The 24,556-nt window shown below is 56.1% G+C and overlaps 2 protein-coding genes across 2 annotated transcripts; both read left to right on the top strand.

The window, feature by feature from the left end:
• Positions 1–17,145: 17,145 nt before the first annotated feature.
• Positions 17,146–17,775, top strand: LOC120634613. Its single transcript, XM_039905346.1, has one exon. The coding sequence runs from the start codon at positions 17,146–17,148 to the stop codon at positions 17,773–17,775; it is 630 nt and encodes a 209-aa protein (XP_039761280.1).
• Positions 17,776–22,031: 4,256 nt separating this feature from the next.
• On the top strand, positions 22,032–22,436 carry LOC120634439 (the record flags this gene model as incomplete). Its single annotated transcript, XM_039905007.1, has 1 exon — positions 22,032–22,436. A coding segment is annotated over one exon (405 nt), but the record flags the coding sequence as incomplete, so codon positions are not given.
• Between the last annotated feature and the right edge of the window lie 2,120 nt (positions 22,437–24,556).

Below are 24,556 nucleotides of genomic sequence, written 5' to 3'. Positions count from 1 at the left end.
TAGGTGGCGGGGGCGGCAAACCGTTATTCTGACGTCCGCGGCGGTTCAAATTGTAGACGTTCACCGCAACCGACCGCAGCCGCATCGTTTAAACTTTGCCAACCGCTACACACGTTCTGTCAGCCAAGTCACTTAAAGAAACCCTGTGTTTTCACTTGCCCTGGCCCCTACAAGTGGTCCTTCGAGCCGGATCGCAAGGTATGTTCCAAACTCCACCGCCAAATATGGTGAACACTGTGAAGAAACAGGACCTAGTTGAGGAGCAGGAGCAGAGCCAGCACACATGTAAGCAGGTGAAAAAGCAGGTACCCCTAAAGGAGGAGCTTAGAAAAAGGCTTTTCGATGAAGTAGAACCAGCTACTAGTGTTAAGAGCACTAGCGGCCACGCAGTGGCACCGAGTAGGGCTTCTACACGCAATGGCACGTCGAGAAAGTCAAGTTCAGCATCCATCCGAGCAAGAAAGACACGGCTGGAACTAGAGGCAGCGGAGGCGAAAGCGCGTATTGAGATGCAGCTAATTGAGAAAAGGTTGCAAGCTGATATGGCAGCACTAGATGAGGAAGCATACAGTCCACTACCGGAGGAGCATGAGGTGCGTAGCAATCATAATAGTTCTGTAGAGAAATGGTTAGAGCACAGTCAGCACGAGCAGTCAGCACAGCCCGTCCAGCAGGATGGTTCAGATTTAGGCGAGCTGTGCCCGCCCGCCGCTATAGGCGGTGGCACTGATGGGACTGTACACATGCTGGCTAGCGCACTCAAAGAAATGGCAACTATTGCTAAGCACAACGCACCACATGCACAAACACATAAGTTTTTAAGCCGTATTAGCACACAGAAGGATCTACCAACGTTTGAGGGCGACCCCATGGACTGGCTTTATTTTAAGCAAGCTTACGACGAGTCCACAAAAGTATGTAGCTTTAGCCCCAGGGAGAATCTGTGGAGGCTACGTAGTTACCTCCGCGGACCAGCAAAGGAAGCCGTCACGGCGCTGCTGATTAGCGCCACCACACCGGACATAGTAATGTCAGCACTGGAGCTACAATTTGGTAACCCCGATATTATTATCACTAGAATAGTACAAGATGTCCAGAAGCTTCCAGCAATGGCACAGGAATATCATAAGGATATAGTCAAGTTTTCCGTTAAAGTTCAAAATTTCGTCGCAGCAGTCCTCGCTATCGGTGAAGATGAGTACCTAAAAAACATGAATATCATGTCGGCCGTGTTGTCTAAGTTCCCAACGGTTTTGTTATCAAAATGGACGGACTACAGCTATCCGCTTATAACCGACGGATCTAAAGCCAAACTCGTAATATTATCCGATTTTTTAAAAGAGGAAGCAGTTAAAACTACAAAAACCGCGATTAATATTAATAGCATCAAAGCCGATCAAAACTTTTCAAAGCGAAAATATGCCGTAAACTATGTAAACAAATCTCATGTGTTATTACAAAGCGAATCTAACACGGACGCGGGTATGAAATGTCGGTTTTGCTACAGCGGGCCGAAACACAATCTACCAGGGCTTTGGTTTCAGACACATCATTCCATATGGATATTGCTGCGCCAACCTTGCCCTCAATTTTGCTACCATCTGTATAGATTCTCACTGCTTGATCGTTGTGCCTGTTTACTTCTTCCTGATCCGTGAGGCTTGTGAATTTGTAGTCTCTATTTGTTGCCGGATGTGGTAGTGTGGCATACTTGGCACTTCTTTCTACCTCCCTGTCCCCCAGCTCCGGCAGAGTAACACCCCTTCTCACTTCATACAGAGAGGCTGCTTCCCAAACTCTGAGATCGAGGGGAAGTATCCCCGCCAGGAGCAGAACGGCGTTCAAGGAGACCGTTCGGTAGGCCCTTACCATTTTCTGCCCAAAACCTCTCGGATCACCGCTACATTCGGTTCGAGGTTTCCTCCATCCCGGCGGCTACCCGAATAGTGAGCCGACCCGTGCCCGGGGACAGCCCTCGATGGGCTGTCCCCGGGCACGTGACGTGAGGAGGAAGCCGAGTGCCTCGGCCAGGCCATGTTGCAAGTTTGCGACGCGGCCATGCCACGGATCGGTCCTCAGCCTCCGAGGGGTGCAGTGTACTGGTGGTCCAGCGAAATAGCGCAGTTGCGCAAATCTTGCGTGGCTGCGAGACGCCAGTACACCCGGTGCAGACGACGGCGTCAGCGGAACGCAGACGCGGAGCAGCGCCTGTACGGCAATTACCGGGAAGCCGTCGGGACCTTGAAGGTGGCAGTGGCAACAGCCAAGAATCTGGCGGAGGAGGAGATGCTGGCTAGCCTCGACGCCGATCCCTGGGGCCGGCCATACAAAATGGTTAGGCGTAAGCTTCGCCCCAGGGCCCCACCGCTAACTGAATCTCTTCAGCCTCAGCAACTGGAGTTAGTGGTGGGGACTCTGTTCCCCAGGAGGGATGGCTTGGAGCCACCGTGTATGGCGCCACCCATCGGTGCTGCGGACGCGTCTTTTACGGGCGCGCCCGAAGTCACCGAGGGAGAACTGAGGGCGGCGCTGCTGCGGCTTCGAGCCAAAAACACTGCTCCGGGACCCGACGGCATTCCCGGCCGGGCCTGGGTCGTGGCTTTGGGTCGTGGAGACTCTGTCAGACCATCGGTACATCCGGTGGAGAGTCTCCGCATCCTGCTCGTTGCCTCAAAGTCAGACCGGAGGATGGAGAGTAGTGTTTCCGAGATGGTCCCTAGCCCGCCTCGACCGGGAAATGGTGGAGGAAGGAGCCATTGTTGAGGCCTGGAACGCAGCCACCCCGGTGCTGAATGACGTTGAGGAGAGGGCGAGGCGTTTCCGCATCGCATTGACGAGGGTATGTGATGCAGCGATGCCCCGGACCAGGTGCCTCCCAGCCCGGAAGGCGGTTTACTGGTGGTCGCAAGAAATTGCTGCTCTCCGTTGCGACAGTAATCGGGCGCGCCGGGCTTACACCCGTTGCCGCCGAAGAAGGCCACTGGACGCGCCGGAAGAGGATCGCCTATATAAAGAGCTCCAGAGGGCAAAAAGGGCATTCCAGGTGGCCATCGCTAATGCCAAGGCCTCCGCCAGCGAGGAGTTCCTGGCAACCCTGAATAGGGATCCATGGGGTCGGCCATACCGCATCGTCAGAGGTAAGATGCGGAGTGCCCCATCCATGAACTCCATGGAGCCGGAGCTCCTTAATCGGGTGGTGTCTGGACTCTTTCCTCAACCACCAGCTTTTACGCCCCCGACTATGACGATTTCATCATTCGGGGAGCGAGAAGAGTCGATAGAAGCCCCTCCATTCACAGAGGATGAATTAGGAGAAGCGTGGAACCACCTGCGGCGGTGCAAGAAGGCACCGGGACCGGATGGAGTCCCGGGAAGAGTCCTGGCGCTGGCCTTGAGGCACCTCGGGAGCCACCTTAGGCAGCTATTTAATGACTGCCTGGAGGCGGGGCGGTTCCCGAGAGTATGGAAACAGGGACGCTTGGTGCTGTTGCGGAAGGAGGGTCGTTCTCCTGATTCTCCTTCGGCATACAGACCAATTGTCCTTATTGATGAGGTGAGCAAGATGCTGGAGAGAGTTCTGGCCTCTCGTATTAACCAGCACCTCGCTCTGCAGGGCCCTGATCTTTCGGAACACCAGTACGGCTTTAGGGTAGGCAAGTCGACGATAGATGCCGTTGGTGCTCTGAAAAGTTTCTGCGAAGGAGCGCAGAAGGAAAGCGACGGGGTATTGGCGGTATCACTAGATATCGCCAATGCCTTTGGCACCCTGCCGTATAGCGTGGTAGAGGAGGCGCTCCAATATCATCGGGTGCCCCTGTACCTGCGCCGAATGATAGGGCACTACCTGGAGGAAAGGGTAGTGGTCTATCAGGGAAAGGACGGGGCGAGGCAGGAGAGGCGTATGGCTTGTGGGGTTCCGCAGGGATCGGTTCTCGGACCCCTGCTGTGGAACCTGGGCTTTGATTGGGCAATTCGTCCGGTTCTGCTGCCCCGGATGGTAATTATTTGTTACGCGGACGACACCATGGTTGCCGTCCGGGGAAGCAGTTATGAGGAGTCGGTGAGGAGGGCTACGGTGGCCACCGAGCTGATGGTCACCCGAATTGGCATGTTGGGGCTCAAAGTTGCCCTTCCAAAGACGGAGGCCGTCCTATTCGGGGGAACGTGTTGTCGTCGGTGTAGTATATGCAGCTGATGGTGTGCCGTGACACCGCAACAATCGCGTGGGGAATTTCGTCGTGGATACGCGACTTTTTGGCCGTAGTGCGCACTATCACCACATATTCGGATATCAGACCCTGGGCCTCGTGGATGGTGTTCACTCGTGATCCCTGTCCCGTTCCATATCCCAAGGACTTCAAGAGAGCCTTTTCTTTTTGGGTATGGGTAAGGTACAAGGTGTTAATTGTCTCTTTAGGGATCTCGGCACCAGTGTAGTCCTTCAGGGTCAGGGACTGTATCCGAACGTTGGACGAGTATATGCCATCATACACTTCGTTGAGCGCATACGCCACGTCCATGGGGTTTCTGTGCGTGCACAACAGTTGTTTGCTGATAGTGAGGAATACGCTAGGGCGGGAGTACTTTAATAAGAAAGCGTTACTACGGTCGATGAAGGGCACCTGGTTTTCGTCGCCAATTATGAGCATTTCGCTGGCATGAGCAAGTTTCGCGGCCATAATTATCGATCCTGGGTGGCTCATGAGAGCTTCATCCACGATGAGGCGCTCGCAGTGCCTCTCGCTTTGCTCTTTGAATCCATTTACCAAGACCGATGCCATGGTGCGGACTTTGAGTGTTGATGCCGCTCCGTACTTTGCCTGCAGCTTCTCCTTCAAATCCTTTTTGGCCTCCGTGGTTGCTGTTAGAACCACGTCACGATTTATCTCGAAGTTCCTCACTATCCAGGTGGTCTTCCCACAGCCAGGAACTCCGTTTACCCAGGTGATTTTGGGTGCTTTCCAGGATTTCAGGGGCTCCTTCTCGTCCTTCGCTATCTTATTGCCTTGTTCGAGGATTCTCTGTCCCAGCATTATGTTGGTGCATTTTGCCAGGACAACTATTGGGTCGGTGGATGGTGTTTTGAACCGCGGCTTATTATCTTCTGCTTCCGCCTCTTCGTCCACCTCGACAAAACCTGCTGTTGCGCTGTATGCGGCCATGTGGTCGAGTTCTTCTACATTTCCATGTAGAGTTTGCCGACGTCCGTTGTCGTAAATAACCGCTTCAGCTTCCTGGAGTCTCACCGTCAAGAGGCCAGTGTTTTGATGTTTGTAGGCCTGCAGGATGTCATGGCAGGTCTTCCGGCTGACCTCTAGCTCAGCTTTGATGAGAGCCATGAACTCCAAGAATGCATTCATGATGTGGTCCATTGGTGTTACTACGACTCCGAGGGTCGGCGGTTCGACCAGGCCTTTTTCGGCGTTAGTCCGTTTGTCGCTGGGTGAAGTTTTGGGCTGTGGCCTGGGCTTCAAGAAAGCGGCCAGTGCACTGCCCACCTCTTGCGTCATTGACTCGGCTCTCTTTTTTGATTTTTCGCCAGACATGCTTGCTATTGCCGATTTGAACGTGCTGATGGCTGTTTTAAAGGCACGTGTCGGCGCAGAGGTTGTCTGGGAGGACTCCCCTTGAGTTTTCTCGGCCTCCTGCCACTTTTGTGTCAGCTGTTCCGCGCCGCTTTTCCGCTCCTGAGTAACCATGATGGTGGGTGGAACATTTTCCCAGTCAGGTGTTTCGCTGGGTTTTTTCCTGGGTTTGAGGTAACTAAGGTCCTCTCCCCTGTTTTCGTAGACAACTACCTGGTGCTTTTTCGATGCGTCTATGCAACCAAGGTTGTTCCTTTTGTATAGCCCACCGCCATGGCGTCGACGCTAATTATTCGGGCAGGTGTGTCGCCCGTGCTGCAGAATGATGTTAGTACTGAGCTGGCCCTGGCAAATGGTGGTTCCAGTAGATTCCAGTTGAATATTGCGACAACTTTGTTCTTTGTGCGCAATATTCTACAGGGTTGTTGAGCTACTGTAACTTCTGGCAGGGCTTCATAGATTTTGCGTCGAATTGTATTTTTGGAAGTGCTTCCGTTCGCTAGCGCTGCGAGTCCTGGCGATATCATCACCCTGCTCGAGTCGCTCGCGATGCAGAAGCCTATCCCCAATCTCTCAGAGCTGTTATCCATAAACAGTGCCACACCACGGGTTCTTAACCCCGGATTTCCCCTTTCTGCCATTAGCAAGAGCTGCCTGGTAGGCATATCCTGCACCGGGCAGGGTTGTTGGGGTAACGGGGCCTGGGTGGTCCTGCTCAAGTCTGGGCTTGGCGGCGTCGGGTTGCTGTTTCTCCTGACGGCAATGAGGAAGATCTTCTCCACATACCTCAGGAAGTCTGGTCTTCTCTCTGGATCCGCTACGAGATCGTGGAAGCTTCTAGTTGAGATTTCCCGATCGATTTGATGTTCGAGCTCGTAGCGATGGTTCGAGAATCTTGGGCATTCTACTATAAGGTGTTCGACAATTTCTATTTCGTTTGGGTCACATTCGCAGGCTGGGCTATCTTTTAGCCTAAAGGCACCCCTCGTATTCATGTTCTAACCTAACCTAACCTAAATCTAGTTTTGACACCTTTAGACTTTAGATTCAAGATTTAATGTGAATATATGCATTAATAAAAACTCATTACTATATTTTAATACTAGTTATGCTGCTGTTGATGCACTGATGAAAGCCAGATAGCTAGATCAGTGTTTAGTTAGTCGTAGTTGCCGGTAGGCTGAGGTCTAAAGGAATCCAAACTAGTTTTAAAAGGTTAGGTTAGGTTAGGTTAGGTTAGGTTAGGTTAGGTTAGGTTAGGTTAGGTTAGGTTAGGTTAGGTTAGGTTAGGTTCCCGTGTGGGGTTGCTAGTCCCCCATCGGGCGCGTCCCCGGGTGGTGGATAGGGGAATGCCTCCCAGATATGGGGGGTACCGGGGAAACCCGGCGCGAACCAAAACTAGCACGAGGCGGGGTGGGGCGCTTCTGTGCGCTGCCACTGAGGGTGGGGCGCTTCTGTGCGCTGCCACTGAGGGTGGGGCCTTACAGGCCGCGAGGAAGGACAACCTCGGTAAAAAAGTCACCGGTGTGGGTGGAAACGCCCAGCGCGGTGGGCTCTCCGGTCTTCATGGCCGGTGAGCGCTGGCTTCGGCCACCGTCGGGCAACCCGTAATCCGCACTGAGCGGAACCGGGGGTCCCGCGCACTGAGCGTGGGGCTGCGAGGAAGAGCAGGGGTCCGAAGGTGAAGGAGGGGAAGAGCAGGGGTCCGAAGGTGAAGGAGGGGAAGAGCAGGGTTCCGAAGGTGAAGGAGGGGAAGAGCAGGGTTCAGAAGGTGAAGGACGGGAAGAGCAGGGTTCCGAAGGTGAAGGACGGGAAGAGCAGGGGTCCGAAGGTGAAGGAGGGGAAGAGCAGGGGTCCGAAGGTGAAGGAGGGGAAGAGCAGGGGTCCGAAGGTGAAGGAGGGGAAGAGCAGGGTTCCGAAGGTGAAGGAGGGGAAGAGCAGGGTTCAGAAGGTGAAGGACGGGAAGAGCAGGGTTCCGAAGGTGAAGGACGGGAAGAGCAGGGGTCCGAAGGTGAAGGACGGGAAGAGGAGGGGTCCGAAGGTGAAGGAGGGGAAGAGCAGGGGTCCGAAGGTGAAGGAGGGGAAGAGCAGGGTTCCGAAGGTGAAGGAGGGGAAGAGCAGGGGTCCGAAGGTGAAGGAGGGGAAGAGCAGGGTTCCGAAGGTGAAGGACGGGAAGAGCAGGGTTCCGAAGGTGAAGGAGGGGAAGAGCAGGGGTCCGAAGGTGAAGGAGGGGAAGAGCAGGGGTCCGAAGGTGAAGGAGGGGAAGAGCAGGGTTCCGAAGGTGAAGGAGGGGAAGAGCAGGGTCCGAAGGTGAAGGACGGGAAGAGCAGGGTTCCGAAGGTGAAGGAGGGGAAGAGCAGGGGTCCGAAGGTGAAGGAGGGGAAGAGCAGGGGTCCGAAGGTGAAGGAGGGGAAGAGCAGGGTTCCGAAGGTGAAGGACGGGAAGAGCAGGGTTCCGAAGGTGAAGGAGGGGAAGAGCAGGGGTCCGAAGGTGAAGGAGGGGAAGAGCAGGGGTCCGAAGGTGAAGGAGGGGAAGAGCAGGGGTCCGAAGGTGAAGGAGGGGAAGAGCAGGGGTCCGAAGGTGAAGGAGGGGAAGAGCAGGGTTCCGAAGGTGAAGGAGGGGAAGAGCAGGGTTCAGAAGGTGAAGGACGGGAAGAGCAGGGTTCCGAAGGTGAAGGAGGGGAAGAGCAGGGGGCTGAAGGTGAAGGAGGGGAAGAGCAGGGGTCCGAAGGTGAAGGAGGGGAAGAGCAGGGGTCCGAAGGTGAAGGAGGGGAAGAGCAGGGGTCCGAAGGTGAAGGAGGGGAAGAGCAGGGGTCCGAAGGTGAAGGAGGGGAAGAGCAGGGGTCCGAAGGTGAAGGAGGGGAAGAGCAGGGTTCCGAAGGTGAAGGAGGGGAAGAGCAGGGTTCCGAAGGTAAAGGACGGGAAGAGCAGGGGTCCGAAGGTGAAGGAGGGGAAGAGCAGGGGTCCGAAGGTGAAGGAGGGGAAGAGCAGGGGTCCGAAGGTGAAGGAGGGGAAGAGCAGGGGTCCGAAGGTGAAGGAGGGGAAGAGCAGGGTTCCGAAGGTGAAGGACGGGAAGAGCAGGGTTCCGAAGGTGAAGGAGGGGAAGAGCAGGGGTCCGAAGGTGAAGGAGGGGAAGAGCAGGGGTCCGAAGGTGAAGGAGGGGAAGAGCAGGGTTCCGAAGGTGAAGGAGGGGAAGAGCAGGGTTCAGAAGGTGAAGGACGGGAAGAGCAGGGTTCCGAAGGTGAAGGAGGGGAAGAGCAGGGGTCCGAAGGTGAAGGACGGGAAGAGGAGGGGTCCGAAGGTGAAGGAGGGGAAGAGCAGGGGTCCGAAGGTGAAGGACGGAAAGAGCAGGGGTCCGAAGGTGAAGGAGGGAAAGAGCAGGGGTCCGAAGGTGAAGGAGGGGAAGAGCAGGGTTCCGAAGGTGAAGGAGGGGAAGGTCCGAAGGTGAAGGAGGGGAAGAGCAGGGTTCCGAAGGTGAAGGAGGGGAAGAGCAGGGGTCCGAAGGTGAAGGAGGGGAAGAGCAGGGGTCCGAAGGTGAAGGAGGGGAAGAGCAGGGGTCCGAAGGTGAAGGACGGAAAGAGCAGGGGTCCAAAGGTGAACGAGGGGAAGAGCAGGGGTCCGAAGGTGAAGGACGGGAAGAGCAGGGTTCCGAAGGTGAAGGAGGGGAAGAGCAGGGGTCCGAAGGTGAAGGACGGGAAGAGCAGGGGTCCGAAGGTGAAGGAGGGGAAGAGCAGGGGTCCGAAGGTGAACGAGGGGAAGAGCAGGGGTCCGAAGGTGAAGGGGGGGAAGAGCCGGGGGCCGAAGGTGAAGGAGGGGAAGAGCAGGGGTCCGAAGGTGAAGGAGGGGAAGAGCAGGGTTCAGAAGGTGAAGGAGGGGAAGGTCCGAAGGTGAAGGAGGGGAAGAGCAGGGGTCCGAAGGTGAAGGAGGGGAATAGCAGGGGTCCGAAGGTGAAGGAGGGGAAGAGCAGGGGTCCGAAGGTGAAGGAGGAGAAGAGCAGGGGTCCGAAGGTGAACGAGGGGAAGAGCAGGGGTCCGAAGGTGAAGGAGGGGAAGAGCAGGGTTCCGAAGGTGAAGGAGGGGAAGAGCAGGGGTCCGAAGGTGAAGGAGGGGAAGAGCAGGGGTCCGAAGGTGAAGGAGGGGAAGAGCAGGGTTCCGAAGGTGAAGGACGGGAAGAGCAGGGTTCCGAAGGTGAAGGAGGGGAAGAGCAGGGGTCCGAAGGTGAAGGACGGGAAGAGCAGGGGTCCGAAGGTGAAGGAGGGGAAGAGCAGGGTCCGAAGGTGAAGGAGGGGAAGAGCAGGGTTCCGAAGGTGAAGGAGGGGAAGAGCAGGGGTCCGAAGGTGAAGGAGGGGAAGAGCAGGGTCCGAAGGTGAAGGAGGGGAATAGCAGGGGTCCGAAGGTGAAGGAGGGGAAGAGCAGGGGTCCGAAGGTGAACGAGGGGAAGAGCAGGGGTCCGAAGGTGAAGGAGGGGAAGAGCAGGGGTCCGAAGGTGAAGGAGGGGAAGAGCCGGGGGCCGAACGTGAAGGAGGGGAAGAGCAGGGGTCCGAAGGTGAAGGAGGGGAAGAGCAGGGTTCAGAAGGTGAAGGAGGGGAAGGTCCGAAGGTGAAGGAGGGGAAGAGCAGGGGTCCGAAGGTGAAGGAGGGGAATAGCAGGGGTCCGCTATAGGCGGTGGCACTGATGGGACTGTACACATGCTGGCTAGCGCACTCAAAGAAATGGCAACTATTGCTAAGCACAACGCACCACATGCACAAACACATAAGTTTTTAAGCCGTATTAGCACACAGAAGGATCTACCAACGTTTGAGGGCGACCCCATGGACTGGCTTTATTTTAAGCAAGCTTACGACGAGTCCACAAAAGTATGTAGCTTTAGCCCCAGGGAGAATCTGTGGAGGCTACGTAGTTACCTCCGCGGACCAGCAAAGGAAGCCGTCACGGCGCTGCTGATTAGCGCCACCACACCGGACATAGTAATGTCAGCACTGGAGCTACAATTTGGTAACCCCGATATTATTATCACTAGAATAGTACAAGATGTCCAGAAGCTTCCAGCAATGGCACAGGAATATCATAAGGATATAGTCAAGTTTTCCGTTAAAGTTCAAAATTTCGTCGCAGCAGTCCTCGCTATCGGTGAAGATGAGTACCTAAAAAACATGAATATCATGTCGGCCGTGTTGTCTAAGTTCCCAACGGTTTTGTTATCAAAATGGACGGACTACAGCTATCCGCTTATAACCGACGGATCTAAAGCCAAACTCGTAATATTATCCGATTTTTTAAAAGAGGAAGCAGTTAAAACTACAAAAACCGCGATTAATATTAATAGCATCAAAGCCGATCAAAACTTTTCAAAGCGAAAATATGCCGTAAACTATGTAAACAAATCTCATGTGTTATTACAAAGCGAATCTAACACGGACGCGGGTATGAAATGTCGGTTTTGCTACAGCGGGCCGAAACACAATCTACCAGGGCTTTGGTTTCAGACACATCATTCCATATGGATATTGCTGCGCCAACCTTGCCCTCAATTTTGCTACCATCTGTATAGATTCTCACTGCTTGATCGTTGTGCCTGTTTACTTCTTCCTGATCCGTGAGGCTTGTGAATTTGTAGTCTCTATTTGTTGCCGGATGTGGTAGTGTGGCATACTTGGCACTTCTTTCTACCTCCCTGTCCCCCAGCTCCGGCAGAGTAACACCCCTTCTCACTTCATACAGAGAGGCTGCTTCCCAAACTCTGAGATCGAGGGGAAGTATCCCCGCCAGGAGCAGAACGGCGTTCAAGGAGACCGTTCGGTAGGCCCTTACCATTTTCTGCCCAAAACCTCTCGGATCACCGCTACATTCGGTTCGAGGTTTCCTCCATCCCGGCGGCTACCCGAATAGTGAGCCGACCCGTGCCCGGGGACAGCCCTCGATGGGCTGTCCCCGGGCACGTGACGTGAGGAGGAAGCCGAGTGCCTCGGCCAGGCCATGTTGCAAGTTTGCGACGCGGCCATGCCACGGATCGGTCCTCAGCCTCCGAGGGGTGCAGTGTACTGGTGGTCCAGCGAAATAGCGCAGTTGCGCAAATCTTGCGTGGCTGCGAGACGCCAGTACACCCGGTGCAGACGACGGCGTCAGCGGAACGCAGACGCGGAGCAGCGCCTGTACGGCAATTACCGGGAAGCCGTCGGGACCTTGAAGGTGGCAGTGGCAACAGCCAAGAATCTGGCGGAGGAGGAGATGCTGGCTAGCCTCGACGCCGATCCCTGGGGCCGGCCATACAAAATGGTTAGGCGTAAGCTTCGCCCCAGGGCCCCACCGCTAACTGAATCTCTTCAGCCTCAGCAACTGGAGTTAGTGGTGGGGGAGGAGGGAGAGTAGTGTTTCCGAGATGGTCCCTAGCCCGCCTCGACCGGGAAATGGTGGAGGAAGGAGCCATTGTTGAGGCCTGGAACGCAGCCACCCCGGTGCTGACTGACGTTGAAGAGAGGGCGAGGCGTTTCCGCATCGCATTGACGAGGGTATGTGATGCAGCGATGCCCCGGACCAGGTGCCTCCCAGCCCGGAAGGCGGTTTACTGGTGGTCGCAAGAAATTGCTGCTCTCCGTTGCGACAGTAATCGGGCGCGCCGGGCTTACACCCGTTGCCGCCGAAGAAGGCCACTGGACGCGCCGGAAGAGGATCGCCTATATAAAGAGCTCCAGAGGGCAAAAAGGGCATTCCAGGTGGCCATCGCTAATGCCAAGGACTCCGCCAGCGAGGAGTTCCTGGCAACCCTGAATAGGGATCCATGGCAGGGACACCCCCGTGGGACCTGGATGCGGAGGTGTTGGCGTGTGTGCACGAGCGAAGGGTGGAGGTCACTGGGTGGCGGCGTTTAGCGCAGGCCGAGCTCTTTCGCCAATAGCGAGAGAGGCTCGAGTCGCCCAGTGCCGGTCTGCGGACTATTGACGGGATTCGCCCCGTGCTTCAGCAGTGGGTGGAGAGAAGACACGGGGTGATGACCTTCCACCTTGCGCAGGTGCTTTCAGGACACGGTTGTTTCGGAAAGTACCTGTGCAAGATCGCCGGTAGGGAACCTACCGAGGAGTGCCACGAGTGCGGCTGCGCTGTGGACACGGCGCAACACACGCTTGCCGATTGCCCGAGCTGGGCGGTGCAGCGGGCCGCACTCGTGGCGGTAGTGGGACAAGACCTCTCCCTGCCGGCTGTGGTCAGGGCCATGGCCGGCAGTGAGTTGTCTTGGGATGCGATAGTCTCGTTCTGCGAAGACGTGATGACGCAGAAGGAGGCTGCGGAGCGGCTGAGAGAGGATGCCGTGGACTCCCAGCCGATCCGCCGCAGGAGAGTCGGGCGCAGGCGGCTTGCACAAGACCGCCGCCTGCCTCCATAAGGAGGACCTCCGGGCGATAGATGCGGGGACATTTACCGCCCGTGGGAGATAGGTCCTCGTGCTGGAAGGCGCACTCTGTGTTCAAAGTGCGCCTTTGGCGAATGAGGGGGCACGAAATGCCCCCGGAGAAGGGTCCGCTTTAGCGGACGCCGCTGGCTGGGTCGCGGTCGTGTGCGAAAGCGTTCCCGTAACCCAGTCACCAGGCGAAGTGTTTGAACACCGTGGGGTTTAGTCGGTAAGAGTCCGACATAACCATTGCACCTCCCCGGGTGTGTTGGTATCCATGAGGATTCCCCACGTAAAAAAAAAAAAAAAAAAGGTTAGGTTAGGTTAGGTTAGGTTAGGTTAGGTTAGGTTAGGTTAGGTTAGGTTAGGTTCCCGAGCTGGGCGGTGCAGCGGGCCGCACTCGTGGCGGTAGTGGGACAAGACCTCTCCCTGCCGGCTGTGGTCAGGGCCATGGCCGGCAGTGAGACGTCTTGGGATGCGATAGTCTCGTTCTGCGAAGACGTGATGACGCAGAAGGAGGCTGCGGAGCGGCTGAGAGAGGATGCCGTGGACTCCCAGCCGATCCGCCGCAGGAGAGTCGGGCGCAGGCGGCTTGCACAAGACCGCCGCCTGCCTCCATAAGGAGGACCTCCGGGCGATAGATGCGGGGACATTTACCGCCCGTGGGAGATAGGTCCTCGTGCTGGAAGGCGCACTCTGTGTTCAAAGTGCGCCTTTGGCGAATGAGGGGGCACGAAATGCCCCCGGAGAAGGGTCCGCTTTAGCGGACGCCGCTGGCTGGGTCGCGGTCGTGTGCGAAAGCGTTCCCGTAACCCAGTCACCAGGCGAAGTGTTTGAACACCGTGGGGTTTAGTCGGTAAGAGTCCGACATAACCATTGCACCTCCCCGGGTGTGTTGGTATCCATGAGGATTCCCCACGTAAAAAAAAAAAAAAAAAAGGTTAGGTTAGGTTAGGTTAGGTAAGGTTAGGTTAGGTTAGGTTAGGTTAGGTTAGGTTAGGTTAGGTTAGGTTAGGTTAGGTTAGGTTAGGTTAGGTTCCCGAGCTGGGCGGTGCAGCGGGCCGCACTCGTGGCGGTAGTGGGACAAGACCTCTCCCTGCCGGCTGTGGTCAGGGCCATGGCCGGCAGTGAGACGTCTTGGGATGCGATAGTCTCGTTCTGCGAAGACGTGATGACGCAGAAGGAGGCTGCGGAGCGGCTGAGAGAGGATGCCGTGGACTCCCAGCCGATCCGCCGCAGGAGAGTCGGGCGCAGGCGGCTTGCACAACACCGCCGCCTGCCCCCATAAGGAGGACCTCCGGGCGATAGATGCGGGGACATTTACCGCCCGTGGGAGATAGGTCCTCGTGCTGGAAGGCGCACTCTGTGTTCAAAGTGCGCCTTTGGCGAATGAGGGGGCACGAAATGCCCCCGGAGAAGGGTCCGCTTTAGCGGACGCCGCTGGCTGGGTCGCGGTCGTGTGCGAAAGCGTTCCCGTAACCCAGTCACCAGGCGAAGTGTTTGAACACCGTGGGGTTTAGTCGGTAAGAGTCCGACATAACCATTGCACCTCCCCGGGTGTGTTGGTATCCATGAGGATTCCCCACGTAAAAAAAAAAAAAAAAAGGTTAGGTTAGGTTAGGTTCCCGTGTGGGGTTGCTAGTCCCCCATCGGGCGCGTCCCCGGGTGGTGGATAGGGGAATGCCTCCCAGATATGGGGGGTACCGGGGAAACCCGGCGCGAACCAAAACTAGCACGAGGCGGGGTGGGGCGCTTTTGTGCGCTGCCACTGAGGGTGGGGCGCTTCTGTGCGCTGCCACTGAGGGCGGGGCCTTATAGGCCGCGAGGAAGGACAACCTCAGTAAAAAATCACCGGTGTGGGTGGAAACGCCCTGCGCGGCGGGCTCTCCGGTCTTCATGGCCGGTGAGCGCTGGCTTCGGCCACCGTCGGGCAACCCGTAATCCGCACTGAGCGGAACCGGGGGTCCCGCGCACTGAGCGTGGGGCTGCGAGGAAGACAACCTCTATAAAAAACTACCCCAATCCTAAGGTTGATGCCCGCCGATGGGATGCATGGTTGCTGGGAGTGCAGCCACTAGGGTGTCTGGGGAGGGTCCCCATAAGGCCCATAAACAAAATGGAACTACGACATGGCAAAAAATCTACCCGGGAGGGTCCCCGCGAGGGGGAATCCCTTGGTGCGTCACTAGTGGCGCATCGGCCCCATGTATACGGGGGGGCCACCAGTCGTGAGGGAGAGGAGAAGATTGTGGGGGGCGTAGGGAAAGTTGGAAATGTGCAAGGGGGGAAAGACGCGGAGCAGCGCCTGTACGGCAATTACCGGGAAGCCGTCGGGACCCTGAAGGTAGCAATGGCAACAGCCAAAAATCTGGCGGAGGAGGAGATGCTGGCTAGCCTCGATGCCGATCCCTGGGGCCGGCCATACAAAATGGTGAGGCGTAAGCTTCGCCCCAGGGCCCCACCGCTAACCGAATCTCTTCAGCCTCAGCAACTGGAGTTAGTGGTGGGGACTCTGTTCCCCAGGAGGGATGGCTTGGAGCCACCGTGTATGGCGCCACCCATCGGTGCTGCGGACGCGTCTTTTACGGGCGCGCCCGAAGTCACCGAGGGAGAACTGAGGGCGGCGCTGCTGCGGCTTCGAGCCAAAAACACTGCTCCGGGACCCGACGGCATTCCCGGCCGGGCCTGGGTCGTGGCTTTGGGTCCGCTAGAGCCACGCGTCAGAGCGCTTTTCAGCGCTTGTCTGGATCAGGGTCAGTTTCCGACTGCTTGGAAGACGGGGAAACTGGTCCTGCTCCGGAAGGAAGGACGTCCGGCAGACTCGCCGTCGGCTTATCGGCCCATTGTGCTGTTGGACGAGGTGAGCAAGCTCTTTGAGCGGGTAATCGCTGGTCGCCTCGTCAAGCACCTGGAGGAGGTGGGGCCGGATCTCAGCGACTTTCAGTTTGGTTTCCGCCGGGGCAGGTCCACCATTGACGCGGTCGCACGGGTGAGGGCTCTGGCGGAGGATGCAGTTTCCCGGGGTGGGGTGAGTCTTGCGGTGTCTCTTGACATCGCCAATGCTTTTAACACTCTGCCGAGTGGAGCAGTGGGCAGAGAGACGGCCGAGTGGAGCAGTGGGCAGAGACCCAGCTTACTGACTCGAAGGTCGTGGGATCGATTCCCACAACTGGAAAATGTTTGTGTGATGAACATTAATATTTTGAGGTTAGGTTGATATATCGCGGCATCTGAGTTCGAATCCTGACGCTTTGTATGAACTTTTTTTTGGAGGTTGAAAGTTGGTTTCGTTGGTTTTTCAAAGGCCCTTTTCAGGGCCAGTGGTAGTGGCAGCGGTTGTTGTTGTTATTTGTTGTTGTCAGTGGTTGTTGTTATCGTTATTGTTATTGTTATTGTAGTTTTAAGTCTATTTTAGGTTGGATTGCGGTTGTTTTTTGTGGGTGGTTGCCTTTGTTTGTTATTGTTATTGTTATTGTAGTTTTAACAGGGATAGGGGGATTGTCAAAGGGCCCTTTTAAGGGCCACAGGTTGTTATTTCTTATCTTGTTCTGTTGACTGTTGGCTGTTGTTATTGTTTTTCTCACTTGTTGTTGTTAATTGTTAAGTTTGGCTGTCCCTGACTGTTGGCCTGCTGGCTTTACAGACAGGTGGACCGTCGGAGATGGCGGATGAATTGTCATCGGGGAGGGATGGCGCTCCAGGGCCGCAGACGCGTTCACGCCGGAGCAACAGGGCGGTTGCAGTAAGGGGCGGAGCTTCGGCCCGTACCCCTGTTGTTGCGAGGTACTCGCGCCGGGATGATTCCGTTTCGCCGAGCTCCCGGAACTCGTCGATGTCGCGGTGCTCGACGCCGGTATCAAGGGGGAACTTTGTTCTTTGTGCGCAATATTCTACAGGGTTGTTGAGCTACTGTAACTTCTGGCAGGGCTTCATAGAGCCTACACCACGGTTGCCTTTGCAGCAGCCTGTGTCTTGGCAGGCACCCCCCCTTGGGAGCTGGAGGCGGGGGTTCTCGCGGAGACACACCGTGTCAGAGCAGAGGCTCGGGCGAGAGGGGAACACCTGGCCATAGATCGAGGCCGCAACGGGTAGTGGCAAACAGAATATGCCGGGCATACACGACCGTTGCGTTCGCGGCTGCCTGCGTGTTAGCTGGCACCCCCCCGTGGGATATGGAAGCAGGAGTGCTCGCTGAGATTTACCGCATCAGAGCGGAGAGTCGGGCAAGAGGGGGGCCACCGGCCATCGAAGTTATCGGGCGGGCACAGAGGATGGCGGCACGGAGGATGCGGGACCGCTGGAAATCGAGTCTGGCGGATGCCCTCTATGGAAAACGCACCATAGAGGCCATTCGCCCGGTACTGGGTCTGTGGTCCCGTCGCAAGCATGGGGTGCTATCATACCGACTGGTGCAGGTATTAACCAGCCATGGCTGCTTTGGCCATTATCTGTACCGAGTCGCGAGAAGGGAACCAACTCCGACGTGTCATGAGTGTGGCGCTGTGGATGACACGGCTCAGCACACCCTAGAAGAATGCAGTAAATGGGACACACAGCGCCGCACTCTGGTGGCGGCAATCGGCGGGGACCTCTCGCTGCCCAGCGTTGTGCTTGCCATGCTGAGCAGCGAAGCGTCTTGGGACGCTGTGGCCGATTTCTGCGAAGAGGTCATCTTGCAGAAGGAGGCTGCGGAGCGGGTGCGCGAAGAAGATCCAGACGCACATCCGCTTCGGCGTAGACGGGGGGGAAGAAGACGGCGGCAATTTGCCGCTCGCCAGCTTCCCTTGGGAGGCGGCGGGTAGCTATTGGGCTAGCTACCCGCCACTATACTAGTCTCCTCACTGTCTAAGGGGGGGATCACGCTGTCCCGATCCCCTCCTTTTTAGCGCGGGAGCCCCGGCATTCGGCTGGGGCAGTTGGCAGACGCCTGGGAAGTATACAACGGGTTCCCCGGGCGTCTAGCAAAGCCAACGAGAGGGACATGCCGTGGTGGTTTTTAGTTCGGGTATACCCCAGAGGGGGGAGTCCCACATAACCTCCGTCCCGCCCAAGGGACGGGGGTAGTCATAAAGCTTTTCCACCACGCCAAAAAAAAAAAAAAAAAAAAAGGTTAGGTTCCCGTGTGGGGTTGCTAGTCCCCCATCGGGCGCGTCCCCGGGTGGTGGATAGGGGAATGCCTCCCAGATATAGGGGGTACCGGGGAAACCCGGCGCGAACCAAAACTAGCACGAGGCGGGGTGGGGCGCTTCTGTGCGCTGCCACTGAGGGTGGGGCGCTTCTGTGCGCTGCCACTGAGGGTGGGGCCTTACAGGCCGCGAGGAAGGACAACCTCGGTAAAAAAATCACCGGTGTGGGTGGGAACGCCCAGCGCGGTGGGCTCTCCGGTCTTCATGGCCGGTGAGCGCTGGCTTCGGCCACCGTCGGGCAACCCGTAATCCGCACTGAGCGGAACCGGGGGTCCCGCGCACTGAGCGTGGGGCTGCGAGGAAGACAACCTCTATAAAAAATTACCCCAATCCTAAGGTTTGATGCCCGCCGATGGGATGCATGGTTGCTGGGAGTGCAGCCACTAGGGTGTCTGGGAAGGGTCCCCATTAGGCCTAAAAAACAAAATGGAAGTACGAACTGGAAATAAATCTACCCGGGAGGGTCCCCGCGAGGGGGAATCCCTTGGTGCGTCGCTAGTCGCGCATCGGCCCCATGTATACGGGGGGGCCACCATTCGTAAGGAAGAGGAGAAGATTGTGGGGGGTTTAGGGATAGATGGAAACGTGCAAGGGGGGAAAGAATTGGTAGTGGCCTTAGAGAGGTGCGAAGTTTTAGCACAGAGGCACGAGAGAGAAATGCGTAAGGAGGAAGAGTTAGAATTGGGGGGGGAATTTTGGATGGATGTAGGAGAAGGGGGGAGGAAGAGGAGCGGAACTGAAGAGGCGGCGTCGGAATCCGACTGCAGCCTTATAACCGTCGAGAGCAGGCCCAGATCGGGCTCAGGCTCGTCGGTAGCGTTTTCAGTGTCCGATATGACAGGAGTGAAGCGCCCACGCCTCAGTGAAGGCGATGATATGTCGACTGACGAGGAAAGGCCGGGGACACCAGTCCCTGTAAGAGGTAGAGGGCGTCCACCTACCCATGGGCGTTATGTCGGCATTGGCAAGGCCAGGGAGGCCCTTAATATGGAAAAAAGAGCCGAGGCGAAAGCCCAGGCCAAACAAAAGGCGGAGGATGACCTCCTCAAGGAGGCCGCCGTCGCCCGTTTTCGGCGGGAGGCGCGCAAAGAAGTGTCATCTCCATTCGGGCAACGTGTGGATGAAAAGACCGCAGCCCGACTGCAGGACCAGATCTGGGAAGACTTGGACCTTATTAGAAAGGTGGCCACTAAGTCTGCCCACTTGAAGGGCACCTTCGTGCGTGACCTGAAAGACGCTGCGGCTTCCATCAAGGAGACTGTAGAAGCCCTCGGCGACTGCAGGCGGACAACACACGCCTGCAAGCCGAGATGGCTAGCCTCCGCAGAGAGCTGGCCCAATTACGGACAGAGATGGAGGGTATGCGGAAGCAGGGTTCCGCTCACTCTTCCCCGGACAAGACAGAGGAGGCGCCCCCTGCAATGCGTCCTCCTCAACAAGGCAAAACTGGCCGCCCTGGGGTTACCCCAGCTGCGCCTTCATTGGAGGAGATTTGTCGTACGGTGATGGTCCAGGTCGGAGGAATGTTGAATGCCCGCCTGGAGTCACTAGAGGATAGACTCCTCCCAGAGAGGAACCTCCGGCCGCCTTTGGCGACCGACAAAAATCACCCCGAATCCCAAGCGGCGGCGCACCGCGAGGGGATGCATGGCTGATGGGTAGTTCAGTCTCTAGTGCGACCCCCGTCAGGGTACCGGCCGACACCCTTTGGCGAGTTACGCTTTGGCTTATCTGGGTGCAGGGGGCACAACCCGGATGGACTGAATATTTCCCCCATACTCGTGGGATCAAATATGGAAATAAATAAAATTAGAAAGAATAGTAATATTAGAGGGCTAGAAGGCCCGCAAGGAGAGGAAGAGAGAGGAAGGAAGAGAGAAGGACAGGCTTACCGGCTGAAGATTGTTCTGCCTAAGCCAACGGAGGAGGAAAAGGTTAATGAGCTTCTAATGGACACTGATTCAGACGATAGTGACAGAGTTTTGGAGGCCTTAGTGGAGCCTTGGAAGGTAGCCGGAGCCGTATCAAAGCGGCCCCATGATCAGGTGGACTCACGGGAAGAGGAAGAAGGAGAGCCCTCGTTGAAGGCTGTCGCAGTGGAGCCTGAGACTGAGTCTGCAGTAACAACAAAGGCAAAGATTAAAGTGGGAAGGGCTCGGGCTGAAAGAGTAGATGAAGGTGTGCGAGAACGGAGTCCTATCAATAGGGCTAAAGTGACCATGAATGCCGATGGCGAATATGGCCCAACAAAAGACGAGCTCATCGACAGGGCCAGGAGTGCGGTCTCCTCGATAACGTGCGAGACTCAGAAGTCCAACAACCTCAAGGGCGGCGTGAAGGGTGAAATAAACCGGGCTACCAAAGAAATCCGCGCAGCCATGGACGCCCTACAGGCAATGACGATTGACGAGGAAGCCCAAAGGCTCCGGGCAGACAACAGGAGGATGCGACAGGAGATGGCCGCCTTAAGAGCGGAGGTCAAGGCCCTCCGGTTCGCGTTCTCTGCAAGGGAAAAATCCCCTGCACCAGTGGGTCAGCCCGATCTGGGCATGGATCCCCAGAGCTCCCCGGCACTCGGCGAGATGCTTGAGACCTTAAAAAGGGATCTCTTTATATCCATCGGGGGGATGGTAAATGACCGCCTCGAGCAGCTGGAAAAGCGACTCCCACAGGAGCCCATTTTGAGGCCGCCACTCGCGGCTGATAAAAAGAAAGGAGCAGTTACCCGCCGCTCTCCCGATGAGCCATCAGCGGGCCCTTCGCCTGCGCGTCCAGCAAAGACTCGCTCGGCGGCAGGAACTAAGACCACTAAGCCTACCGCTGCGCCGCAGACAGAGTGCAGCGTCTCCACACGTAGTGCAGAGCCACGTGAGGCTGAAGCCACTGAGACCACGCTCCAGCCCCACCAACCCCACCCGCCTGGTCAAAGGTAATTGGGAGGAAGGCTAAAGCCAAGACGGCTAAGTCCACTAAGCCCAAGGCTCCTAACTCAGCCTGCGCACCTGCTAAGGCTACGCCGGCTAAACGCAAGGGTAAACTGAGCCCTCCAAAGTCCTCAGCGGTCGTTATCACCCTGAGGCCAGAAGTCGTCGCAACCCAAACTTACGCGACGGTCATGAAGACAGCCACCGCGGGCCTGGCCTTGAAGGAGGTCGGAGTGGATCATGTACGGGTGCGCAAATCAGCCACCGGGGCCAGAGTTATTGAGGTTCCGGGGGCCGACAGCGCCAAGGCTGCAGATGAGCTGGCGGGCAAACTGCAAGGCCTGGTCGGCGAATGGGTGACGGTTACACGGCCCATGAAAACCGCAGAACTGAGGATCGCTGGTATTGACGAGTCCGTCACACCTGAAGAAGTGCAGAGGGTGGTGGCGCAAATGGGAAGTGTTCCACTGGAGCAGGTTAGAGCTGGTGCTATTCGGGCGGGACCCAGCGGGACTGGATCGATATTGGTCCGATGCCCTGTGACTACAGCGAAGCTACTCGTAGCAGAGGGAAGGATAGTCGTTGGGTGGTCGTCAGCCCGTGTTACCCTTTTGGAACCTATCCCGATGCGCTGCTTTAAGTGCATGGGGGTGGGTCACACAAGGGCTCTCTGCCCATCACCTGCCGACCGGAGCACTTTGTGCTTCAGATGTGGCAGGGAAGGGCACAAGGCGGCCTCGTGCTCGGATGAGCCTAAATGTGCAATCTGCACGCAAATGGGCAGGAAAGCTGGTCATGTTATGGGAGGGCTTAAGTGTTTCCCGCCTCCAACGAAGGGTAAGGAGGCTCCTTTGACTCGGGCCCCAGGCTCTTCAAGAGGTCGACAAGAACCGCCACAGGAGGACATCGAAATGGCGACTAATGACCATACGCCATAGCGAATTTCTGCAGGCCAATCTGAACCACTGCGCCCGTGCCCAGGACCTCCTGATACAACACATGGCGGAGTGGCAGATTCAAGTGGCGACAGCCGCCGAGCCCTACTTCATCCCTACTCAATCAAATTGGGCTGGTGACGTCGAGGGATCGGTGGCTGTTGTGGTGCCGGCACATGGAATTCCACTGGTTCCACAACGCAGCGGACCAGGGTTTGTAGCGGTCGTGTGGGGGGAGGTGACACTAATTGGAGTATACTTCTCCCCAAACAAACCCCTGTCTGCCTTCGAGGCTTATCTTAGAAGTCTGGAGCCAGTGGTGAGAGGTGCGGCCCCGACCCAGGTAATCCTGATGGGGGACCTAAATGCGAAGTCTGCGGCGTGGGGATCCCCCATAACAGATCTGAGGGGAGTTGAGTTGGAGAACTGGGCTGCCATGGTCGGCCTGGTCCTTCTCAACCAAGGACGCGCAAACACCTGTGTGCGACGGCAGGGGGGGTCAATAGTGGATGTCTCATTCGCTACCCCTGCCATCGCCTCACGTGCCCAGGATTGGCGCGTCCTCGAGGAAGTGGAGACTCTGTCAGACCATCGGTACATCCGGTGGAGAGTCTCCGCATCCTGCTCGTTGCCTCAAAGTCAGACCGGAGGAGGGAGAGTAGTGTTTCCGAGATGGTCCCTAGCCCGCCTCGACCGTGAAATGGTGGAGGAAGGAGCCATTGTTGAGGCCTGGAACGCAGCCACCCCGGTGCTGACTGATGTTGAGGAGAGGGCGAGGCGTTTCCGCATCGCATTGAAGAGGGTATGTGATGCAGCGATGCCCCGGACCAGGTGCCTCCCAGCCCGGAAGGCGGTTTACTGGTGGTCGCAAGAAATTGCTGCTCTCCGTTGCGACAGTAATCGGGCGCGCCGGGCTTACACCCGCTGCCGCCGAAGAAGGCCACTGGACGCGCCGGAAGAGGATCGCCTTGCCTGGCCTTGAGGCACCTCGGGAGCCACCTTAGGCAGTAGGAACATCGCTGGGTTTTAGTGGGTATTCTGGCCGCTTTATGCCGGTGAGTCCCACATACCCCTCCGGAAACGGCGCAGCTTCGGATGCGCTGTTTCTGGAGGGGATGCATAAACGCATTTCCCAGCGTTAAAAAAAAAAAAAAAAAAAAAAATAGGTTAGGTTAGATAACATCCAATCCTTATATTTTTTAATATCGCCAGATCAAACTTTTTTGTTTTTACTTACGTATTTACATTGACAGGTAACCGCAGTAATCAACGATTACCAATATAATATAGCTCCAGTAAAACCATTTGGCTTTACGTATGAACGTGCCCTGTGGGATCTAAACCGGATCTGCATGGTGGATTATACAATTTCTGTCATCGTTATACACCACACAGATTTTAGTACAGAGTTTATTATATATTAGCACACCCACGGAGATAGGAAATTTGGGGTCTGAGCCCCAGTGGCTTGAACAGAACATTAAAGTGTCGGTCCCCGTTATTACTAACTTGTGATATTAAAAGTAGTTCTACTATAAGAGGGAGGAGGCGTGTACCCAGCAATGGGACATTCAAGCTATGGATGAAGATGATGGTGAATCACGTAGCAACGTCGCAAGTTTACCTCACTAACAGGATTCTACAAGGTATGTGTAGGAGCTTGTTCGTCGAGCAAGTATCTACGTCACCACGTACCACGAGCCAACTTTACAAAATATACGTCATTCAAGCATCTAAAGTAACAGGTAACCCCAGTAATCGTTATTACCAATATTACCCGTCTCACGTGGTCAACGTGAGCGATATGTCTCTAAGCGCAGACTTGATCGCATCGTAGGACGCGAAGGAGATGCCCACCGCGATGGGGCCCTTTACCCAATTCATGCTGAGCCCTTTGAAGAAACCCCGCCAACCCTCCGATCTGTGAGATGAAAATCTAATTTGTAAGATGTGATTACTTCCAAAAGTATATCGCCCAAGTATAGAACTTTTGGTATAACTAATGAAAGTTTTTAAATAGAATTTAAAATAATGGTTTGAAGCCAATAATTTGGTTTTAAATAGAAAGAAAAACTAAATGCATATAATTCCCATTACTTCATGTACACGTGTAAACCACTGTACTACTTAATAATGAGAAGTTGAACCTGGTGGATGAGACAGTTTTTCTAGAAATATCGTTAGATGCTAAATTTCAATGGGCTAAAATTCATGTACATAATTTATAGAACATCCTTTAGTTCTGCCGCCTAAGCAGTAAAGAGGTCACGCCATATGACAGACATAGAAACTGTTGGAATTGTCTTATGGGGTACTGCCTGGGTAAGAAGATAGGGGTAGAAATGCAGGTAATCAAAGTTGTCGTTACCTGTAAACGGTGCGCAGCGTGGCCGCGATGGTGGGGTAGGGGTAGGTGCGGTCGGCGCGGCGCCGCGCGGTTTGCATGCGGCGCCGCACGATGTCCAGCGGGTACGACGCGGTCTGCGCGAGCGCGCCCGCCGCGCCGCCGAACGCCATGTTAGTGAGGCCTCGCGGGCT

This window comes from Pararge aegeria, chromosome 24, assembly GCF_905163445.1.
Source record: "Pararge aegeria chromosome 24, ilParAegt1.1, whole genome shotgun sequence".
Lineage (NCBI taxonomy): Eukaryota > Metazoa > Arthropoda > Insecta > Lepidoptera > Nymphalidae > Pararge > Pararge aegeria.
Note: the sequence above shows the minus strand (reverse complement) of the source record. Positions and strands in the feature narration are given on the sequence as shown.